Here is a 21844-nt window from a genome sequence, read left to right as displayed (position 1 = left end):
ATATATATATATATATATATATTGTCTGCACATTCTGGTCAATTCTTCAATCATTTAAAACCATCAGGAGATCATGTGCATTGTTTAGGTTCTTTTCTCAGTATCAAAAGGAATTTGCTGAAACACAGACTCAGAAATTGGCAACAAGAATTTGAAGAGAGCAATAAAACTTTACTAAACTGGGACTGTCTTGCTACCCATGAATAATTGCAGTTGTAAATCTTCAGCAGCACGAAAAATACAAATCCCTATAAGTCATAAGATCTTTCGGATACAGATTTTATTACTTCTTGGCTTTAATAGTTGGTGTTTGCCAGTAATAAGGCCTTTCTGGGGTTTATGGCAACTAATAGCAAAAAAGTACTTCTCTAGAACTGAGAGCACAAGCAATTAAGTAGATAGAATTTTGCTAGTAGTTTGATATGATTTAATGAATGTCTGGCAGCTTTCAACATGTGTTCTTTCTTTTTAATTCAAATACAATCACTTTTTTTTCAAGAGGTGGTATATATATATATGTGCTATGAAAGACTCTGAAAACTCTGAAGTTGCAGGTTAGTGAGGTTACTATCCTGTTACTAGTTAAATGTGAGATGTTTCACCGTGTTTCATGTGTTTTTTGTTGCCTATAACTTTTTATTTAAATGTGTTGCTACATCAAATTCAAAATGCTGCATTAATATCTAAAAATAAAATCTAATTTTTTAACATTTAATGTCGTGCCTTTGTACTATTTTTACAGAAATATAGGATTTAAATAATTTGCAAGTCATTGCATTCTGTTTATATATTTTAAATTTACATCCATCTGAAGTTTTGGGGGGTTTTATAAATCAAGAGGAGTCAGTGGAGCTTTTCATCTACATCTGGTTTTCCAGGTCAACGGCCATGCTCTATAAATAGCAAACAGTAAACATTTTACTGTTCTGCGGTATGTCTGCACATACAGTAAATACCTGTGGTGTGATGTTACTATATGCTTTAGATCTCTGTTCTGCATTGAGGGACTAACTTATGTAAATTTTAGTTTGATCTGTAACACATTCATTTTCCCCACCCTTTTAACGACATGTAAATGAGTGTAGTGTGCTCTGTGCATATGTGTATGTACAAATGCATCGAAATGCCTAAACATATTGGAAATCTTTTGGGTTACTGAGGGGTGTGTGGCGTGAAAGAGTGACCACGTGTTCACATCTTCACACTGTGAAGTGACAACACAAGATGCAAAGGACTGACATCACTGGAAGCTGGAATTTGTGATTTATGGCCTGCCGTGCAGTGCCAACCACCAACGGCTTTGGTGAGAGAAAAACACATCAAGGTCAGTCTTCTAGGAAGGTTAAACTGAGCAAAACCTAAAATTTTTTAATTCATATCGAAAAACTGTTATCCATATTCAACCACATACATTTCAGAATGATTTTCAATATATAGAACTGCAACATCAAAGAACTTTTAGGTGAAGTTAAGTCTGGAGTATAGATCTATTTGTGTCTGTGAGTGCAACAAATCTTTCGTTCTGTCAAATCCACCGAATCAGACAGTAAGTATGAAAACTGGCTATCAAGCAACGTTTCATGTCAAATGTAAGTTCAACAGAGACCCTTCAACAAAAATGAAATGGATTGTTTTGACATCCCTATAGCATTTCCAGTAATATTGCTAAGTGCATATGATTCATGAATTGGCAGAATATTTTGTGCATATATGCATGACTGTAGAATCAGTATGAACATAATACTATGCTGTTTTTGTGATTTAACTGCTTCATCATGATCTTTGCAAATAAAACCAAAATCCTCAGCTGGAAAACTGATTTCTGGGGCACATACCTTTAAACCCTTTTTACATGTCTCCTTTTCTCTTTAGCATCCACAGAGAATCCTAAACTATAGTAGATGAATTCTTTTGGAATTTTAATTAGGGATGCACCGAATGATCCCTTTTCATTGTGGTATAAAATATATGATTTTTTTTTAATAAGAACTATTTTATTTAGCTGAAATGTATTTGAATCAATGGAAAATGGACATCAAAATGGACATCTAGGTCCCATGGGACCTACACGTGGGGTTGTGTGATAGTTTGTTGATGAAGTTGTAGGACTTGTGTGAAGGACTTATTGTTGAGTGCGGAGTTGAGCATGGCGTGACCCCTCCACTGGTATCAATCAATATACTGACAGGCATGGTGGCTCATCCAGCATGACTCCAAGGCCACGCTGCTGCTCCACTATGTCATGAGCTCCAAAGATGCTTAAAGCTATTGACTCTAGCGCAGCTTGACACCCTCCCTGTCCCGCACCAACACAACCATCCTTCTATCAGAACCAGTGCCCCACTTAGGTAAGACACGAGCAAAGCCATTGAACTGCATAGTGTAAAGTCAGTAATTAAAGCTATAAATAATTGTATATAAATGTAAATGGGCGAAGCCACTGTGACTTCAGCCACTTATTTGTGAATGTCCATTTTCAATAATTGAAATTTGCATTAGAGCCTTTTCATCATGTCTTCCTTGTCACCAGAGGTGACCATATTTGGATGAGAGAGCAGTGCTAAGTGAACAGCTAATGCTAGCTATCTTATTTAGATAGGTGCATTCACAGCTGATAATTAGTGCTAAAACCAAAGTATTTGCATTAAAAATCTGCCAAAAGTCACCAAACCAAACCTGTTTCAAATCAGCTGTGGTGGTAACAGACAACCAGGCTAATCAGATTTAACCTGCAAACACCTGTCACTCAGAGAGGCTACAACCCTGATAATGCACAATTTTTGCCTTTATAGTTTTCAAGTCCAGGAGTTATAAAACCTGCTTTTATAAAAGGAGAACATGGCTTAAAAAAGTCTGTAAATATGTCTATGTAACTATAGACTGTATCTATATGTCATGGATACTCACATTTCTATGATGCTTTATCAGCCTTACTGACCATTCAAAGGGCTGTAGATTACAAGTTATATATAAAGTGTACATTCATACAGCAATTTTGCAATCTATTGCCAAGAACAGACAATCACCAATTAACATGCATACATATATTTGCACTGAAAGGCTTAAAGAAAGGTCGAGGTAAGAGTTCAAACCCAGAACCTTCTTTCTGTCAGTCAACGTGCTAATCACTCCACCACCGGTAGATCCACTTTTGGCTCTCGCCGTCTTGGTGTTAGTGAAGCTGAATGTGTTGAACAAAAGTGTGAATGCATAAGGTCTGGTTAATCGCTACCTTACAAAAGACACACCATAAAGCATGACCTTCTTTATTGTCCTTTCTGACTAACATCAGAAATCATAATTACAAAATGATCATTTTCTCACAGCCACAGTCTGAATTGAACCAGAAGGGTCTGCTTTTGCCGGCTATTAGAAAGAACAGGTTAAACTTTTGGGTTCACCTTTTAGATGTAGAGTCTACATTGGACTTTCCTATACAGTTTTTGAATTTTACGTGGGGGTGGTGGGGACGGGTTGCTCTTGCAGCTAACTTTAAGTGGTCATTCTAGGAACTGTTAACTGTATTCTTTTTGTAATGTCTATATTGACTTCATTTTTCAGCCCTGGAACTGCTGCTTGAGTATGAACTTACCAGCACGTCGCTTTATTTTAGTATTTACTTTGTATATGATATTTAAAACATCTTCAGCAATTAATGCAAATCTAAAAGAATATTTAGAAAGTGTAAAAGTCCATAAAAATAATAATTGTACCTCCACTGATTTAAATTGTTCAGGGAAAAACAGAACGTGTGCAAGCTGTGCAACATCAGTATGAACTTCAGTAATACAAATCTGCAATATGCTTTCATGATGTGAAGCTTTTAGTGTTCTGATCTCCGTTTGCCCTTTGTACATCAAAATTTTCCTTGTGGAATTCAAGGAACTTACTTGGATGAAGTTGTGTCTGAAATCGGAATAAAGTGCACACAGAACATAGTTGGCTGTGAAGGGATCAGCAGAATGAGCTGCAGTGTGTCAAAGCAAACAAGACTTATTCATTAGTCATCTATCCTTTTCTGTATGTTACATTACACCCCCATCCCCCAGAATTCAACAACTTGTATTGCTGCTGCTTACCCTCCTCAATTTACTGTGATGCATAAGCAGCTTGCAGAAGGTTACCATGCAAGGCCTCTTAACACCTGGTTTAAGGAATAGTTTTTCCCACCCCACCTGCTAGCCTCCTGCAGTGGCTCAGCGCTTTACACCGATCCCGCTAAGGCTCTTTCTGTCATCCTCACTGATTGAATGGAGAGCTCTGGCAGTAGTGCTCTGGCCAAGTCTCATATCTCTTGCCTGAGGCTCGTTTTCATGTCGCTTGTAAAGATGCCTCTCTTATCACCTATTAATCATGGCCCTCGATGTCCAGCTATGCCCTCCACTGCTGGTGACAACAAGTGATGCTCTTGCAGATTTTCAGATTACATGCAATGTGAAAAGGAGGCTTCAAGCTACGATTAGGTTTGGATCATAAACTTATTTAAAGTTTTGCTGGTGTATTGATGCAGCCCATGAGAGTTTTAATTATTCTAAAGAAAAAGGTTTACTGTAAAAGTTGGAGGGCTGGATTTTATACTAGTTACGCGTGGGTCGCAACCTTTCTGTGCTTTAGTGTAAGCAATGGAATTTAGATCACGACAGCCGTCCCTGGATCGTTGTTCTTTGAAGTTATCAGCCGTCAAATATTCTCGCTCATGGCTGAGCCCTCAGCTCTTGTGGTTGGTGATGACACACATGCACAGCAGACAAAGTGCCCGGACCACCCGAAGCCTGAGGTATCCTGACCTTGGAGGCTCGCTGTGAAACATAACAACACAAGGGGAAAAAGAATGCCTTCTATGCTGCACAAGGGGTCAAGTTGTTGTCCCGGTCAGGGTGAAGTTCAACATGTCACACAAGCCCCTTATGTGTTATCTACAATGTTTGTCTATCAAAGGAAAAATACACATATGATAGGCTCCAGAAGCATGTCTGGTCTCACTCATAGTGTGTGATTGTGGTGGTCTGGTAGTGTCTGCTGCAGAAGCTACAAAGGGACAAGACTGAAATGCTCTGGGAGTTGAATCAGTCAAGATCTAGAGCACAAACTCATTTTGATCCGCTGATCTGAGGCCTGTACTAAAAAACGTATCACTCTGTCCAATCCCGTATGAAAGAATAACAAAATAGCAGCAATGCCATCTCTCTGTTCGTGACATTCTCGCGAAATGGTGATAGATTTACAGCAACTTCTTTCGTTTTTTAGCTATTTGAGGTATCTGTTAAACAGATTGTTGCATTGATTTCTGGGAAGACAGATGGTGGTGTGCATGCTTCAAGACAACTGAAGGAATGAAGAATTGTTCAGCTCGGTAGATCAAATTCGGTATAGGCCTTAGGCTACATTTTTATTGCGTGTAGGCACATACGATCTCAGACATATTTTTGAGTAGCTTTGTTTTGTTTCTGGCCATAGTTGAAAGTAGATAAAATAGAACGAGGTGCTTGAAAATGAGACAAAATACCATTTTTCATGCCAAAGCAATAAGACAAACCCAAGAAAAACTGTCTGCTTTGTTTGTAAGTCTTTAAATGGTTGGGTGATTATTGCAGACAACATATTATATCATTGTATCATATGTACATCCAGAATGCATTCAGACATGTGGCTGTATCCTGATAGAAATGTTTATATACAGGATGAACCTTTAAGATTTAAATCATTCCAAAAGCATCTAGTTGCTATTTTTACATTGATTGTAAGTGTGCTGTTTTCTCTTTGTACAGTTTTCCAATAGAGATGTCAATTTGCCTTTGGCATAATGTATTTATTTTTCTCTTCTTTGCTTTATCATTCTGAAATGTGCACCCTGCAGTCTTTTCAGCCCAGACTACCCTATACAGCCCTGTGTTGCCTTGTGTAGCCACTGGCCTTCCAAGCGATCATTATTTGCTTTGATTGACACTCTGGGATGGTGTGCATTTCATTGATGAGAATTTTAGAGCTCTGGGGCTCGTGATCCTTAGTGATCGGTGGTACGTCACCTTGCAGCCATCCCAGGGGCGACAGCTACAGATCAGTTTCAAATACTCTGTCGCTTTCATCACCAAAGGCAAACTAACTTAACCTGACAAACAGAAGTCTGCAAAGCTGTGGGTAAAGTTACCATCAGTGCACAAAACCTTTAATTCTGCAGGATAGAAATCGCTGAACTTTTTTAGCTTGAGTGATTAGCCCAAGACAAGAACCAAAAGGAGGTTAGAGTATATAAAACTGCTTCAGCAGTCCTCCTTTAATTGTAATCAGCGTCTGTAGATCACAGAAATATGGTAGGATAGTTAAAATTAAGTCTTACAGTGGAGCTGTTAAGTGTTAAGTGGTATCATCTGCATAAAGTGCTTGAAAATTAAACTGAACTGAAAATTGTGCGAGGAATTTACAAATCTTTCTGCATTTGAGTTAATAAAAATAATATGCTTAAATAGTCAGATTGTCTAATGACATAATAAGCTCCAAAGAATTATCTTAATGGGGATTTTGATAAGTAGAAGGCCTTAATTCCCCCCCACCACCACCACCACCACCACCAATTTTTTTACAAAGAATAATTTGTGTGCTGCAAAGGCCTGACCTTTTATCTTAAGTTCTTTAATAACACTAATGATTTTATTAAATGAAGTAAAGGCACAGAAGCTATTATTCTTTAATTATAATATGTTTTTCTGTTAATGTGGTTTTGAAAAGGACTAAACCACGCTCCTATACTTTATATTAGTTATGTAATGACTTTACCCCAGTAAAAAAATTGTTAGATATCTGTTATTCTTGTAAAACTGAGCGTACTTAAAAGAATGAGGCAATGCATAATGCGTATGGTGCTACAACCAAGAAGAGTCTCCTCCACCTGTGCTTTGAGACTGTTGCGGGAACCTTACGGTACGACTGATTCCCATGTCAGAAAATGTTTGAGGTGGGCGCTCGAATGACCTCTGGGTCACATTCCATGCAAAGCGACTGTGCGGTCATGCTGACCATGTAGATGTTTAAATAAGAAAAAAAAATGGCAATCAGCAGCGGATGGAGGGGGGAGAAGAAGGAGGTTAGGGGTAAAAAGAACTTGTGCATGAGGTACGGTCAGCTGGGAAAGTGCTTGAAGGTGGGTGTGTGCAAGGAATTGAAATATGTTGAAGAGATGCGTGTGTTATCTTTTCTCCTCACCACTAACCATCCAGTACCTCCCCTTGCGGTGTGTCGTCACCAGATGATCTCAGGGCCTGAGAGGAGCTGCAAGAGAAAATGGGAGGAAATCTGATCCATATGGTGGCACTATAAAGGTCGTCGCTGATTTGCAGCCTTCATCAAAACCTGGTCAAGACTTCATCACTTACTCATGACTAGGACCCTCCTCTCGCACCTTGTCACAGTGCACTGAATGTCTCACCAGTCTCTCTCTCCAGCAGAACCAGTTATCTGCCTGACCCTTGGGGTGAGGGGTTCATTGCAGCAATCTTCAAAACTGATTCTTCTTTGAAAGGTAAAGTATTTGCAAGTTGGAAAGTTTTTGAAGATTTCTCATGTTTTGCATGAATTAATCAGCATGTCCCTAATTTTTTATGTTGCCTCAGATATGAAGATACTGGGTCCATTTGTTTTCTTGCTCTTGCTTGGGGGACTGTGGTGTCAGAACAACCGTAATGCTAAAGCTACTGGAAAGTCCACAAAGAAGTCTAGTGGGATCCAACAAGGTGATGCTGGCCAGTCTGCCTCCGCAGCTGATGTTACTTCAGGAAGCACTGGAAGAACTGGAAGCACCTCCAGAAACACCGGAGGCTCAGCCGAATCAAGACAGGAAGGAGCTGCAGGGACTCGTGGAGCTGGACAACAGACAGATGATATGAGGCTGCACTACCTCACAAACACACAAGTTACATGTAATGATGGGACAGTAGCTGGGTGAGAAGTTCTGGTTGTTTTTGCTCTTTAATGTCTGTTTCCTGATTGAGTCAGTGATTTTACAAAGATGGTTTATCTTCTGTTTCTCCTCATGCTCATTCATTTGTTCTACAGGTTTTACCTAAAGGAATTCAGAGGAAGCCGCCGATGGTTGTTATTTCTGGAAGGTGAGTATTTAAAACCCCATATGGTTAATTTAGTCCCCTAAGGTCAGTTTGTTTTAGCGTGACACCCGCTCATTGGAATCTTAATGTGGATGTCATCTTGTCCTGTCAACTTTTTTGGTTGCTGCGTGTCACAGACTTGAATTGAGGTTAACACCGGTGGAGTGTCTTCCAAATTTACTTGTACTCTAATATCGAACATAAATAATTTTCCTGCATGTTACTGAGTGACAAATCAGCAAAAATGAGCAATCTGCATGCTGACAGTTTGTAAATTAAAGAGATCATTCTAGTCTTTTGCTCAACTGTGAATTATTATTGTTATTATTATCTTTTTTCAATTTTATTTATATAACACCAAATCACAACAACAATTGTCTCAAGCTGCTTTATATTGTAAGGTAAAGACCCCATAATAATACAGTTAATGCATACTATGGTCATGTTAGCGTAGCAGCCTGCAGGTGCAACCATTGCTTTCACCATTCCTCACAGGCCTGTGTGATGGGCTAACAAGGGTGTCCCTATCTTGGATGTGAATGTCTAATATTAGTGTCTATTATATTTAGGTGGCTGGTGCTGCTACAGCAGAGAGACCTGTGATTACAGGTACCAAAATATCCCCCGACTAATGAGCTCATCGGGGTGGCCTGAAACTAAAAGAGGTTAGTCAGCCGACAGTGTTTCAGAATGCCTTTCATAGACGTTTCCACAGAGTTGCTTTCTTTGACTAGTGAGGCAAGTGGACATCTGTTTAATGAGCGATTGTTGGATTTACAGGAAGTGGAATATTATCTTCTAAAGCTGAGGACAACCCACACTGGCATAACACAAATATTGTGTAAGTACCTGCATAGATGTGCTTTGTATTTTTGCGGTTAATGAAGGTGTATAAAGACAACTTTTTCTTTGTTCCCATAGTTGTTGTATTAATTAATTTGTGTACATAATGGGAGACACTGCAGGGGAGTAGGATTAAACATTCAACTTACAAATATGAAGACTGTTATTTTTTTGTATTATAAATTTTCTGAACTTTGATGTTTGAATATGTAAATGAAGTGTTATCTTACTAAATAGACACTTCATAAACACATGTTTGTACATCAGAATGAAATGTTTTTACATCAAGATCTTCTGTCACTTTATATATATTGAAAACCTCTTGACAGAAAAATAATTTTTAGGGAAGAATATTCAGTAAATCAAGATATAATTGGTAACATTTATGAAGAATGTCTTTGTAAAAACCTTCGAAAATTAAAAAAATTGGACTAAAACTAAGGTTTTCTGCGTGTAAGTGCTACTGAGTATGTGTACTTTCTGGTGGTGGTAAGAGGGCCCGGTGGCATCAGTGTCCGGTAGCCTCGCCTCTGTCAGTGCGCCCCAGGGCAGCTGTGGCTACACTGTAGCTGCCATCACCAGTGTGTGAATGGGTGGATGACTGGTTGTGTAAAGCGCTTTGGGGTCCTTAGGGACTAGTAAAGTGCTATACAAATACAGGCCATTTACCATTACTTACATTGAGGAAAAATATTCACAAATATCTGTAAACATCCAGGCCAAAACTGAAAACAGCTATATTAAATTAAATTAACTTAAATTAACACATAAATGTGCATTTTTTTCTGTGCACTAATCTGAAAAATGCTATAAATAAAACTTGTTTTTAGTTGTAAGGTCGCTTCCTGAAGCTGTTTTAGGTGATTTTTTTGTGTGTGAAACGTTGGATAAAGTGTCTAATGTTACAGTTCCTAAAATGATTTTATCGAAAAACAACAACAACAAAAAGGGATTCAGCAAACATATCTTCTTAATGCAGCTGGTAATATGCTTGACCTAAAAAGGATTGAAAACACAATTCCTTGTGCGTGCAACACTTTCAGTGACCCTTTTTATGTCAGACAAGATTACTTAATTATGCAGCACAACAACAAAACTGTATCACCGATTAATGACGAATAAATAATTTATTTTGTTTTCTTTTCCCTTTCTTTCTTTCTTTTGAAGATTGTTTTTTATGTTGAAATGTCGAGGATGACTTTAGTGATCGCACAGCCTGAGGAAAGAAACGTCTGAAAAGTCTGGTGGCACAGCAGGATATATGCTGCGTGGTGAACTGGCATATGCGTGTAGTGTTTTGGGTGATATTTTTAACTTTCCGCTTTCATCCATGCAAGCAATTTTAATCTTTAATGATAAAGTTTCGTTTCTGAAATTCAGCAACATGCAGGCTGTGTGATCAAAATAGAGATTTGCCACTTTCTGATATATGACAGAAGTTGTCAGCTCCAGCCTGAGGTGATTTTTATGGGGGAGGGAAGAAACCAACTTCAGGGCCTCCAGCTTTAGTCTAACAAATGTGATTGTCTTCTTTATGGCAGATTCATCCCTTACTGTTCCAGTGATGTGTGGAGCGGCACTGGGCCTGCACCAACACCCCCTTCCAGGCCACGACAAGGCAGGGACAAAGTCAGAGATAGGAATACAAATGCAAGTAAGTTTCCTCAAATCTTTTACAATAAGGTAACTGTAGCTCCTTTGGATACAAGAAAACATGTATTCTCTAAATGTTCAGTTAATTAGAGAATAAAAATCTTGTCATACTTGTCTTTACTATCAGCTGAATATAACTTCATGGGATCCCTAATCATCCGTGAGGTCATCAAAGATCTCATCCCTAAAGGAATCAAGCAGGCCAAGGTTGTCATGCTGTCTGGTAGCAGGTGAGTTTGTTTTATTGTGCTCTGATGGACAAGAGTCTCTGTACCATCTGGACCGTCTCCATATCTACCATTAAAGTCCTATTTTGGGTGCATCCTCTTGTTAACAATGAAGATGTTTACAGTCAACTGTGATCAGTGACATAATGATTATTAAAGGGCCTTGCCCTGTAATGGTGAACATTCCTCCCAGGTTAGCAGCATGGTTCTTGAGACGTCCCCGGGCCCTAAAACAGGATCAACTGAATGTGAAACCTGCTAAATGTTTACTTCCCCGCTATGAGCTGGCATGCACTGTCAGTTTGATATCCTAAACAAAAATGTCACCCTCAAAGCCAAACTATTTATTCATTTTCTTGGCTCCCCTGCAGCGCTGGTGGAACAGGTGTTTTGCTCAACATTGAGAGGGTGGCCAGTCAGCTCCAGCAGCTTGGTGCAGAAGCTCAGGTCCGAGGCCTCGTGGACTCAGGCTGGTTTCTGGAGAGCAAGCAGCAAAGATCACCAAACTGCCCTGAGACAGTTTCCTGCTCACCTGAGGATGCTATCAAGATTGGACTCAGGTGAAGACAATATTTAGATCTCTTCCTATGCCCGATGTAGGATTTGGAAATCATATTATTCGTGAATTTTATTGATTAACTGTGCATTATTATCTCAGGCTGTGGAATGGGGTTGTTCCTGACAGATGTCGGCAGCTCTTTAAAAGAGGGGAGGAGTGGAAGTGCTTCTTCGGTCATAGACTATACTCTACTTTGACGTGTGAGTGTTGACTGGTGTCTTTGTTTATGATGATGTTTTAAATTTAAATGCACACCATATGACATGACTTGAGCAGTTCAGAAATAATGAGCACTGACATATTAGAACTGTGAATTTCCTTCACTCAATCAGTGAACAGACTGATTCCCACGCTGATGACATGATAAGCCAATGTAAGTTCATCTTGACTGCATCATTTTTTTAGAGGCCTTCTGAATATTACAGCCCTCGATGCAAACTTTTAAGATCTTTATTGTCACATATATGGAATTTTAAAGTTGCTAAATCAGCAAAGCATATAAAAGCACATGTTTAGTCAAAATCTCCAAATCAGGGTCTGAAATTAAAGAAAAGAGATTTTCTTTGTAAATCTTGAAACTCTAACTGCTACGCTGGTGCGTAAACTTTTAGATCATGACATCCTGAGTTGTATTCACTGTAATCATTGAAAAGGGGGCCAGTGTGGCTAGTAACAGTATGTTTAACTGGTGGATTTTTTCATTTTGGCTGTTGAATATAAAAACTTTTTAGAGACTGGTCTAAATAACAAATTTAATCACCAACTGAGGCCAGCACAAAAACCTGCAGATCTTATGAAATTGTACACACAGAAAAAAAAAAGATCACGAACATGGCGGTGAACATAAATCCAAAAGACCCTACGTAGCTCTTCAGGTAGTTCCTGACTTTGTTTGACCCCTACTCATCCAGGGGAGTGTATATATCTGTGTGTGTGTGTGTGTGTGTGTGTGTGTGTGTGTGTGTGTGTGTGTGTGTGTGTGTGTGTGTGTGTATACAGCTTAATAACTGGCAGGAAGTGACTAATAGACTTGATGGAATTTACTGATTTGATCAACTAAATGTTATTTTCCCTACAGCCCCTGTGTTTATTGTACAGTGGCTGTTTGATGAGGAACAGCTGAGGGTGGAAAACATCTATATAGGGGGACAGAGCATGTCTGAGGAGCAGTGGCAGTACATACAGAACCTGGGCTTGGAGCTCAAAAACTCCCTGAGAGATGTTACGTAAGTTCCGTAGAACTTATCATATATTGACGTCTAAACATTACTAACATTAACAGAACATAAAAACTGTATGTTTAGCACTCATTGATTTCCAGCCATTTCCTGAAATTGAAATTAAGCCCTTTCGACAACACGGAACTGCTTTTTAGTGTTTTCTTTTAATATTCTTGACCATTGATAGTGGCAAATACAATCATTCGTTTTAATAGATCAGGAAATCAATTCAATCTACAATTTATAATTATAAAAAAATATTTTAAAATAGAATTGGTGACTTTAACAAAATGTAATAGAGCTTGCAGAGCAGTGGTGGTGAGCTACTATCCACTTTCCATTTGTACATTTACATGTCAAAGCCTGTAGCTGTTGAGTGAACTGCCAGCCATTTAAAACAGCAGACAATCAAATTCTATGTTAACATCCAACAGTTCCTTGACGTTCTCTGTGCCGTCTATGCATTCCTGTCAAAAGTCGTCATCACGCAGTGACTAGATTCAAATCTTACTATAGCTAGTTGAAAAATAAATCAAGATGGATTTTAACAAATGCTCTCTCTTTGCGTGTCTTTTAGGGCTGTATTTGCTCCGTCCTGTCTCTCCCACACACTAATTACCAAAAGGTAAGAATGGATATTCAAGTTCACCTGGCACCCTTGTTTTTTCTCCCCAGCAGTCATATCTACCCAGTGAGCTCATGCTGCTGTTTTTGTTTTGCTTGTTCATCAAACCACATTGTCACCAAATGCCACTTCACACTTTCTCTAGCCTCCCAGGACCACTTTAACATAGAGATTATTTAGTTGTTCACATGGACATTGATGGGTCATTGCAGTCTTATATAAGTATACTTAGTTAAGCTGAAGTGGGTGCAATCAAAGTCAGGAGCTGAAAGTTCAAGGTCTTTTGTAGCTTTGTATGCTGCAACACTTGCAGTTGCAAACCTTAAAGTAAAACAGTCTCCTGCCATTTGCCCTTTTCTGGTCCTTAATTACTAACTCTGACAACCTTCCCATTTTTCTTTCTTTCTTTCTAATTCATAACTCCTCCTTCTTGTTGTTCCTAAAGTAACTGGACAAGTTTTCAAGTTAGAGGCACGTCTCTGCCACGTGCCCTTCAATGCTGGGACAGGAGTCTGGAAGCAATACGTAACAACAGGACCCCGGCTAAAGGATGTCCTTTTCACCTCGTGGATTCCTGTCAGTGGCCACAGTGTAACCCCACCTGCCCAGCTTTGGTGGATAAGACCACCCAGCAGGAGCTTACCTTGCTCCAGATGCTGGTAGCCATGGGTCTGGACCTCCAGAGGCTGGGCCTGGATCCCCAGGGAGATGCAGATTCTCTTGTCAGCATGGTCAGGAATGGTGGCTAAGTGTGAAAATTTAGGGTACACGAAAGGTTAGCCAGAGGCTTAATAGATGAAAACAAATGTGTTGAAAATTTAACGTAACCATAGAAATGCTGTAGAAATCTGGTTACTATGTCTTGTGCTACTCAGCATTCCATTATGCTCCACATGACTGTTCACTTTGAGACTTGGCTGGAGGGTATGTCACCGCATCTGGGTTTGAATGGTTTAGTGGGCCCTCTACTGGACACCAGTGGAAAGAGGTGTTGCAGCTGTACTGATCAACAAGCTTAGTGTTTAGCAGATGGCTGTGCATAACCTCCTACAACACACTTTCAGCCTGATCACTCCACAGGAACATGTAACATCAGAGCATGGTAGTAGAGTTGTAATGAATAGAAAGTACCTGAAAGCTGACGGAGACACAAACATTTTGCTCAAACAAGATAGAAATGCTTTTGTGTTCATGCAGCTTTTAGCAGTTAAACTTGCTATATACTCTTTATCTACAGTCTGTTTTAGTTATTCACTGATTTCCACCATGCATTATTGAAAAATACAGAATCTGTCAAATTTCTAGTAATCAGATTACTACATAATAATACACAAATGAGCTAAATGTTCAACTTTTTTGGGGAAAACATATCAAAAAGTTTCACTTACTTTTACTCAGTAATTTTTGGTGCACTTAGTTCCAAAGACACTACCGATTTTGGTGACTTAGTTTGAGTGTGTAGATTCTGATGCTATGCTGACATACATATATTTATATATATACATATATTACATAGTATCTATACATACTTTCTATGCATGCAAAATAGAAATGTGATTAGTTATTGTAATATTTCTGTGTAGGGCAGACAAAGGTGATCAGTGACCTACCACAATAATTTGTGAGTTTATTCAAGGAAAAAAACACAGTTTTGACATGTGAACTTATTAATGTAATAAAACAAAAAACGCTGCAGTTACTCACTGCACAGTTGTGACAATCTATGTTTAGTGACATACACAGACATAATGCAACTAGTATTTCATAGGGCTTAATATTGCAGTCCTTCATTGTTGTTAAAGCATGATTTTTCATAATGTTGTGCTGTTTTTGCATTTATAGACAATGCTGTATCTGTATGTTTTAATTTCCTTTAGGTACTGCAATAAGGGTGTTGCACGTGTCAAAATGTGGAATAAAAAATATGATGTGGATCTGAGAGTTTGCACTTTGCAATCTGTTTTATTATACTCTTCACAGAGTCTGAGTCAGAATACACATTGAGAAGATTCAATAATTGTTGAAAGTATATTTTACAGTTTCCTTCTATGAGGAGCACCAAGTCCATAGAGACTGTTAGCAAATGTGAGAACAGCAGAAACAATATGAAATAATGACATAAATGATGGTGTTTAATTCAGTTCAGTTCAATTCAATTCAGTTGAGTTTTATTTGTATAGCTTTAAATTGTAAGGATTTATTGTAAGGTAAAAAAAACCTACAATAATACAGAGAAACCACCAACAATCAGATGACCCTCTGTGAGCAAGTGCTTTGACAAAAGTGGGAAGAAAAAACTCCCTTTTAACATGAATATATGCCCCTTTTTTCTTTACTCACCACCAAGGTAGCACACTGGCTGTACTGTCCTTCAAATTCCAGGCTAAGATAATCTCTGAGTCCTCATTCCTGAGAATATTTAAAAAACAAAAATCAGAGTCTTATTTGCCTAATGACCAAAAAAAGTGTTCCTTGAAATTGGAAATTTTATTTGCAACGGCGTCAACAAATCTTACTAAGTAAACACAAGAACAGGAAATGGCGTTGTTTTTGTCAACGTACAACCATGACCAGACATATTCACTGAGACATGACATTGAGAGTTAATTGCCTTTCCAAGTCTTCAATTTACAATATCTATTCTGAACTTGAATATATTCCCTGGGCAAAACAAACAAACAAACAAACAAACAAAATATAATTTTGGCTTCTCTCGTATTTCCTAAGGGGTGGCCAGATCAGATGGATCTGCATGTTTTATTATATGCTGGATGCCCTTAGCCAGGTTTAGGACTGGAAATAATAATAATATTGTGTACATACTCATGTATATTTTCATATTCATATATTTTCACTTTTAAAAGCACTCATAGTTAAGCTCCTGAATATTAATGCAGGACACTCATCGTCACTTGGGGACACTGCTTTAAATTTCACATTTATACAAAGCGCTTAGGGACACTTGACAGCAAAGTTATTTATTTTTCTGAATTTCATCTTCGTTTGAGGTCGAAGAAAGTGGCCCACTTAAGCCCACAACTATCAAAAAATAAGACGATTTTTCTAAACCTGCCAAACAAAATAAAATATTAGTTACTTATAAATGTCAGACTTCTTATAAAACGCTGGCAGTTTTCAGGGACAAAATAAACATGAATTTTTCGGTACGTGGGCATTGTTGGGGGAGTTTGGGCTTTGGCGCTGTGGGCCATCTCGGCTTGAAAAAGTCTCGACCTTTTTTCCCATAATGCACTGCAAGATTTTCGTACTTCCTCTTTCCGCCATATTGCAGAACCGGTAAGATGTGTTTTTACATCGTCACCTTCAATCTTTTAAGTATCTAAAGCATCATATTGTGAAATAATCCATAAGTGAGTCCATTTCGAAGTCAAAGTTGGTAGTAATGATTTGGGCTGATTATGGTTTCCATTAGTGAAGCGGATTCATAATTTTTGTCCTGTGTTAGCGGGACTGCCTGGCCCCGGGAATTGGTGCGTTCAGGGCGACTTGATGGCTTGATAGCTGTTAGCTTTGCTCCCAGTTATGCGAGTTTCAAATGTCCAACGAATAAGACATTTTAGCTGTCCGTACAGGTCTGTATGTGGTACATATTGTCGATAATATTTTGACCGTTGTAACTGCAGAACTAAGGGCACTACTTACTGTGGCGTTTGCAGGTGGATAAGCTAAGTAGCTAATCTGAGTGCTCATGAATGACCATGCTTCAGTGGAAAGCTCCGTTTTTCCTCTCTTAGTGTAACTGAAGCCACAGTATTACTTGTCAAGAGTAAAGTGTGAGCAGTATTTAACCTGCCATCTCTGGAACATATTAGCCGCCAGGCTCATAATTGTAGACGGAAGGAAAAGGGTCGGCATGATTCGTGTTAGCAAGGTTTTGCTAACTAGGCTTTCTTTTACTTAAGACCTCCTTTGTAGTGTAGTGAGCATTTTTGTCAAATTCAGAGTTTTTTTTTTGTAACGTTTCACCATCAGTGTTCTAGTGTAGTCTGTAGAGCGTCGATGGTGATGATACTCACTAATTTCCTTCTTGTCCAGGCCTTTGGATCTAATGCTAAAAGTCTTTTTTGTGTGTGTGTCCACAGGCATCATGGTGCGCATGAACGTTCTCGCAGATGCTCTCAAAAGCATCAACAATGCTGAGAAGCGTGGGAAACGTCAGGTCCTCATCAGGCCCTGCTCCAAGGTTATTGTGCGCTTCCTAACCGTCATGATGAAGCACGGTGAGTGTCGTTATGTTAAAGGTGTGTGCGTTCCAAGTTGATACTTTATGCACCACATGCAGTTGTAAAGCAGCTTGAAGGGCTGACTGCTTTGTTTGTGTGTACAGTTGGTAAAAGTATAACTTCAGTTTAATTTGAGACCTCTAGAAGCGCCCTGATGTGTTTAACTTAATGTATATAATAATTATGCGCATTAATAACGTGTTTAACTTAATGGTCTTTGTCATTTGTGCTTTGCAGGTTATATTGGTGAGTTTGAGATCATTGATGACCACAGAGCCGGAAAAATTGTTGTCAATCTCACAGGCAGGCTGAACAAGGTAAATATAACCAACCTGCGCTGTTATTCATGTCACTTCTTTGATAGTTTTAAACACATGCTTTGTTTCTTTTGCTATGAATGACTGAAGGAAATATAATTTTATGTTAGTGCCGTTTAAGTTAACTTGGGTCTTAAAGGGCTTCTAGTGATAATGGCGACAGAGAAGCTGTTTCTATACAGTCTTTACAGTTATGTACCAATACGTCAGTGGCCATTGTTTTCATTTCGATATGTTAAACTTGGTTTAACTCTTATCATTGTCTAGCCTTGCTTGTAGCTTTAATGGTTTGTGAATGGAGTCTAAACCACTCTTTCTCTCTTGTCAGTGTGGCGTGATTAGTCCACGTTTTGATCTCCAACTCAAGGACCTGGAGAAGTGGCAGAACAACCTGCTGCCCTCAAGACAGTTTGGGTGAGAACTATTTGTCATCACACTTTGAATGCAAAAACCAATAGAAATGAGCAACCAGGCATTTCTAAGTGTATTTTGGCCCCTAAATGTCTCTATATGATGAGTGAGGCTCTGGTTTGAAAGGTGTGCCATTTGCTCCTCTGATGCCTTCTCTTTGTTGGCCCTGCCTGACAAAATGGTGTAGTTAGTTAGTGTTTCAGGTGGTTAACTGTGTCGATCCATATGTCTCGATTTGTTATGAGTAACTGTAGCATAAGTATCGCCGTTTGTCGCTTTTAAATGTTTTGGGCACAATGCAACTGGACAAAGATTTATTTTGTATAAGGTAGCCATAAGTGGATGTTTTTATTTATTTTAAATTGCACTCTTAATAGTTTTTCAGACAGATGTGTGACTAGTACAGAACTATACTAGGCCCATCGATCAGATGGCTACCACACTGTTTCTGTAGTCCTGCACACATTACATTGTTAATGTGTTTCCCTGTTGGTTGGATGATCTGTCTGAAAGATCATTTTACGATCTGTTACAGTTGTGATCTAGAGGGCAGAGAGGACATTGCTGCTGTCTCAGCCTGTAGCTGAGTTTAAAGATATGCAGCTGATTGAAGTGTCTTCATTTAAAAAAAAACAGCTTTAAGAAGCATTAAAAACATGTTTAATGCTTCTTGAGCAGGTGGTGTGATAAAGTACTCTAATTGTCTTTTTAATCAAAGGTTTTGATGTAGTTTGTGCTTACAGTAGGGCTGTAATTTAATTTAATTTACAATTTTATCTCCAGTTAATATGAAAACAGGATGAAATGACTACTTTATTTTTTACATTCATTATTGCTTCCCTTACCCATGTTTTATAAATCACTTGTGTACATTTATTTTACTCTGTCACTCACAGTTTAGTCTCACTCTAATCAAGATGACTAAAAGGTTTAGTTGTGAAGATCTAGCTGGATGAAGTAAAACAAGGTTCCTGGGGGTGAGTGTGTCAAAGGATCCTTAAGTTTCCTTTGATTCCAAATTGCTCAGGGTCACTGACTTTGTCGGTGTTGCTTTCAGTAGTGAATGACAGTTGGCCTTCAGCTTTAGCTGATAGTTGAGCTGTTCTCCCCCATGGTGGTTCTCTGAGGTATCCAAATGTACTTTTGGCTGTGTCGTCTCCTTTGTCTGCGCCCTCACCCTTCGCCCTGTATTGGTAGCAGGCCAGAAATCTGTTGTCCTTGCGACACCAGCTTTATCATTAAAAACATCTCTAAGGCCTAACTCACGACTAGATAACAGCATTACCAGCAACTTTTAAATTAGAATTTTTTTTCACTGTACAGATCAAAGAAATGGCTTCAGAAAGCAGAGCAATAAAGACTTTTTTAGTTATTTTTATTTTTAATTTTTATTATATATAAACATTACCCACCTTGACTCCACTGTGGCATTACTGTGTCTGACAGAGAGGGAGGCTGCAGCTGTTATCATACGTGTGGCTGGAAAAGAACTTTGGCTGAATTTTTATAACAATTTTGGTTCCCACACATGCCCCTTAATACGTTTTTCAGATAACTCACTCCCCCAATTTGAGTGACATCTCATCACTGTTGAGGCCTAAAATCTGTTCAGCCAACTTGGTGTCACCCCTGTGACACTCCCCCTCCTCCTTTCCTTTTTTTCTTTCAATCAAGCAACTGAGAATGAGTTGGCTTTTTTGGTGTCTGTCCACTGATGAGGCAGCAGCTCCTCTAAAGACTACATTTAAAGAATTAAATGTCCTAAACTAATAATTACAGCTTTTTTTTTTTTATGGTAATATGATGCAGTGTCCCAAAAGGTTGAATCTGTTCATCTGGATGTAGCGTTTTCAGTGGAAGAATCAACCTTTTAGGATTGACTTACCGGGATGATTGAGCATACATTGAGACATGATGCAGTGTGTTACCTTATCCTGAGGTTAAGGCTACATTTAACGTTTTGCTTTGACAAATTCCATCAGCATCAGACTCGAGAGCACAGACTTCACTAAAGCAGCCAAGCATACTTAACTGCTTCAGACATGTATGTTGACCATGTACATGTATGATGTTGTGACATCTTTTGCAGACAGTATATTGCTTTTAGCGACAATGTCAATAAATGTGGCAAATAAACTTGTGATTATTATGCTCTGTCAAGCATGACAGGAGAGTACACATCGTAAAAGCACATCTGTATTAAAATGTGGGTGTTTTACACCTTTGTTATTGGACAGTAAGGAATTAAACCGCAGCTATGTTTGAACAAATTAACACTGCACCGATTGTCTACATACTTACCAATGTAACTCCGCTCCTTTGTAGGGGTTTGAGTGGTTGGTGTTGGAAATAAAGGGCATGGTGCGTGCCCTGGATGGTGTACAGTTTGTACTGTTGTTGGCTCTCTTGGGTGCATTTGGACTTAATTAGGAAAGAACGAAGTATTTTCTTTCTACACCATAAAATCTCAACAACGGATTAATTTTAGCAGACTTTAGTACTAAACTCCAGCAACGCAAACATACTGTAGCACTTCACAAACTTCAACCAGCTCTGAGGTGAACGAAAGTCTGTTTAACTTTTAAAGACCTGTGCTCGTAGAGCTTTTGGGACAACTATGGGTAATAACTGTGAGGCAAAATATTTTTATACTTTGCTGGAAATGCAACATTAACAGCAGCACTTCAGAGTCCCATATTTTACTGCAAAGTATACGCAGACTCTAACTTGTTTTTACAAAGAAATATTTGGTAAATTTTGATTCGAATATTTTCATATGTGGACACTGAATTTGAGCCTAAGCTTTTAATTTGGGAGATAAAGGTCTTTGTTTTTGGAGATCCTTTTGTTTTTGAATGGAAATGCCAAAAATGAGCGTGAATAGGATCGAGATTGTTGTGACAGTTGTAGTTAAGCTTTGATGTGTTAAATGCAGTTGCTTTTGGAGCATGAAATCCATAGTAACCTGCAGACATATTGGGCCCAGTTTGCATCAGCCACTGACTCTCTATTAAAGTATGGGTTAATATTTCAATGTGATTTTTTTTTAATAGCTTTATTTGAATATTTTGCAGCTTCTGTTTAGGTAAAGTGCAGAAGGGTAAAATATAATGTAATTTTGGGAGTTCTATATAGAAGTTGGTACTTTTTCTTGTTAAACACTCCCATAGCTGGCAGCAGTTTCACTTAATGTTTTGGAAGATGTAGTCATAAATGTGCTGCACATTTTAATGCTCTGTTTGACTCTTGTTTCCATAGATACATTGTGCTGACCACCTCAGCTGGCATCATGGATCATGAAGAGGCCAGACGAAAACACACAGGAGGCAAAATCCTTGGATTCTTTTTCTAAAATGTAAAGAACTGCAAATAAAAAAAACAACCAGAGGAAAGCTGGCAGGCTACTGTGATTTCTTACGTGCAGTGAAGTGTTTGAGCCAGGACTTGAAGTGTGTGCTGTTGGCGGTTGATGGTTTGATTTCTTTGATAACTTGACGTGTCACTGTGGCACTACAATTAATGTTACTTAATCATAATTGTACAAAAGTAGGCTCAATGAGCAAGACAAGAACATGAATCGTGTTCAAAGGTTTGAACTACCACATGAAGTATGATCTGACACAAACCACATCAACTCCAGAAATTG

The 21844-nt window shown here is 38.7% G+C and overlaps 2 protein-coding genes across 2 annotated transcripts; both read left to right on the top strand.

Moving 5' to 3' along the window:
• Positions 1 to 6848: 6848 nt before the first annotated feature.
• notum2 (notum pectinacetylesterase 2) lies at positions 6849 to 14013 on the top strand. Its single transcript, XM_005735873.1, has 12 exons — positions 6849 to 6918; positions 7608 to 7935; positions 8050 to 8102; positions 8669 to 8764; positions 8880 to 8940; positions 10484 to 10560; positions 10723 to 10825; positions 11194 to 11382; positions 11481 to 11581; positions 12460 to 12607; positions 13179 to 13226; positions 13672 to 14013. The coding sequence occupies exons 1-12, from the start codon at positions 6849 to 6851 to the stop codon at positions 13973 to 13975; spliced, it is 1578 nt and encodes a 525-aa protein (XP_005735930.1). The 3' UTR covers positions 13976 to 14013.
• A 3284-nt stretch (positions 14014 to 17297) lies between these two features.
• Positions 17298 to 21590, top strand: rps15a (ribosomal protein S15a). The gene is made up of 4 exons (XM_005735797.2): positions 17298 to 17467; positions 17708 to 17787; positions 18116 to 18201; positions 21457 to 21590. The coding sequence occupies exons 1-4, from the start codon at positions 17335 to 17337 to the stop codon at positions 21548 to 21550; spliced, it is 393 nt and encodes a 130-aa protein (XP_005735854.2). The 5' UTR covers positions 17298 to 17334; the 3' UTR covers positions 21551 to 21590.
• The last annotated feature ends 254 nt before the right edge of the window (positions 21591 to 21844 follow it).

The sequence above is a fragment of the Pundamilia nyererei genome, unplaced genomic scaffold (genome assembly GCF_000239375.1).
Source record: "Pundamilia nyererei isolate P.nyererei 1_Seehausen unplaced genomic scaffold, PunNye1.0 scaffold00065, whole genome shotgun sequence".
Lineage (NCBI taxonomy): Eukaryota > Metazoa > Chordata > Actinopteri > Cichliformes > Cichlidae > Pundamilia > Pundamilia nyererei.
The sequence above is the reverse complement of the archived record's forward strand: the minus strand, read 5'-3'. Positions and strand labels throughout refer to the sequence as shown.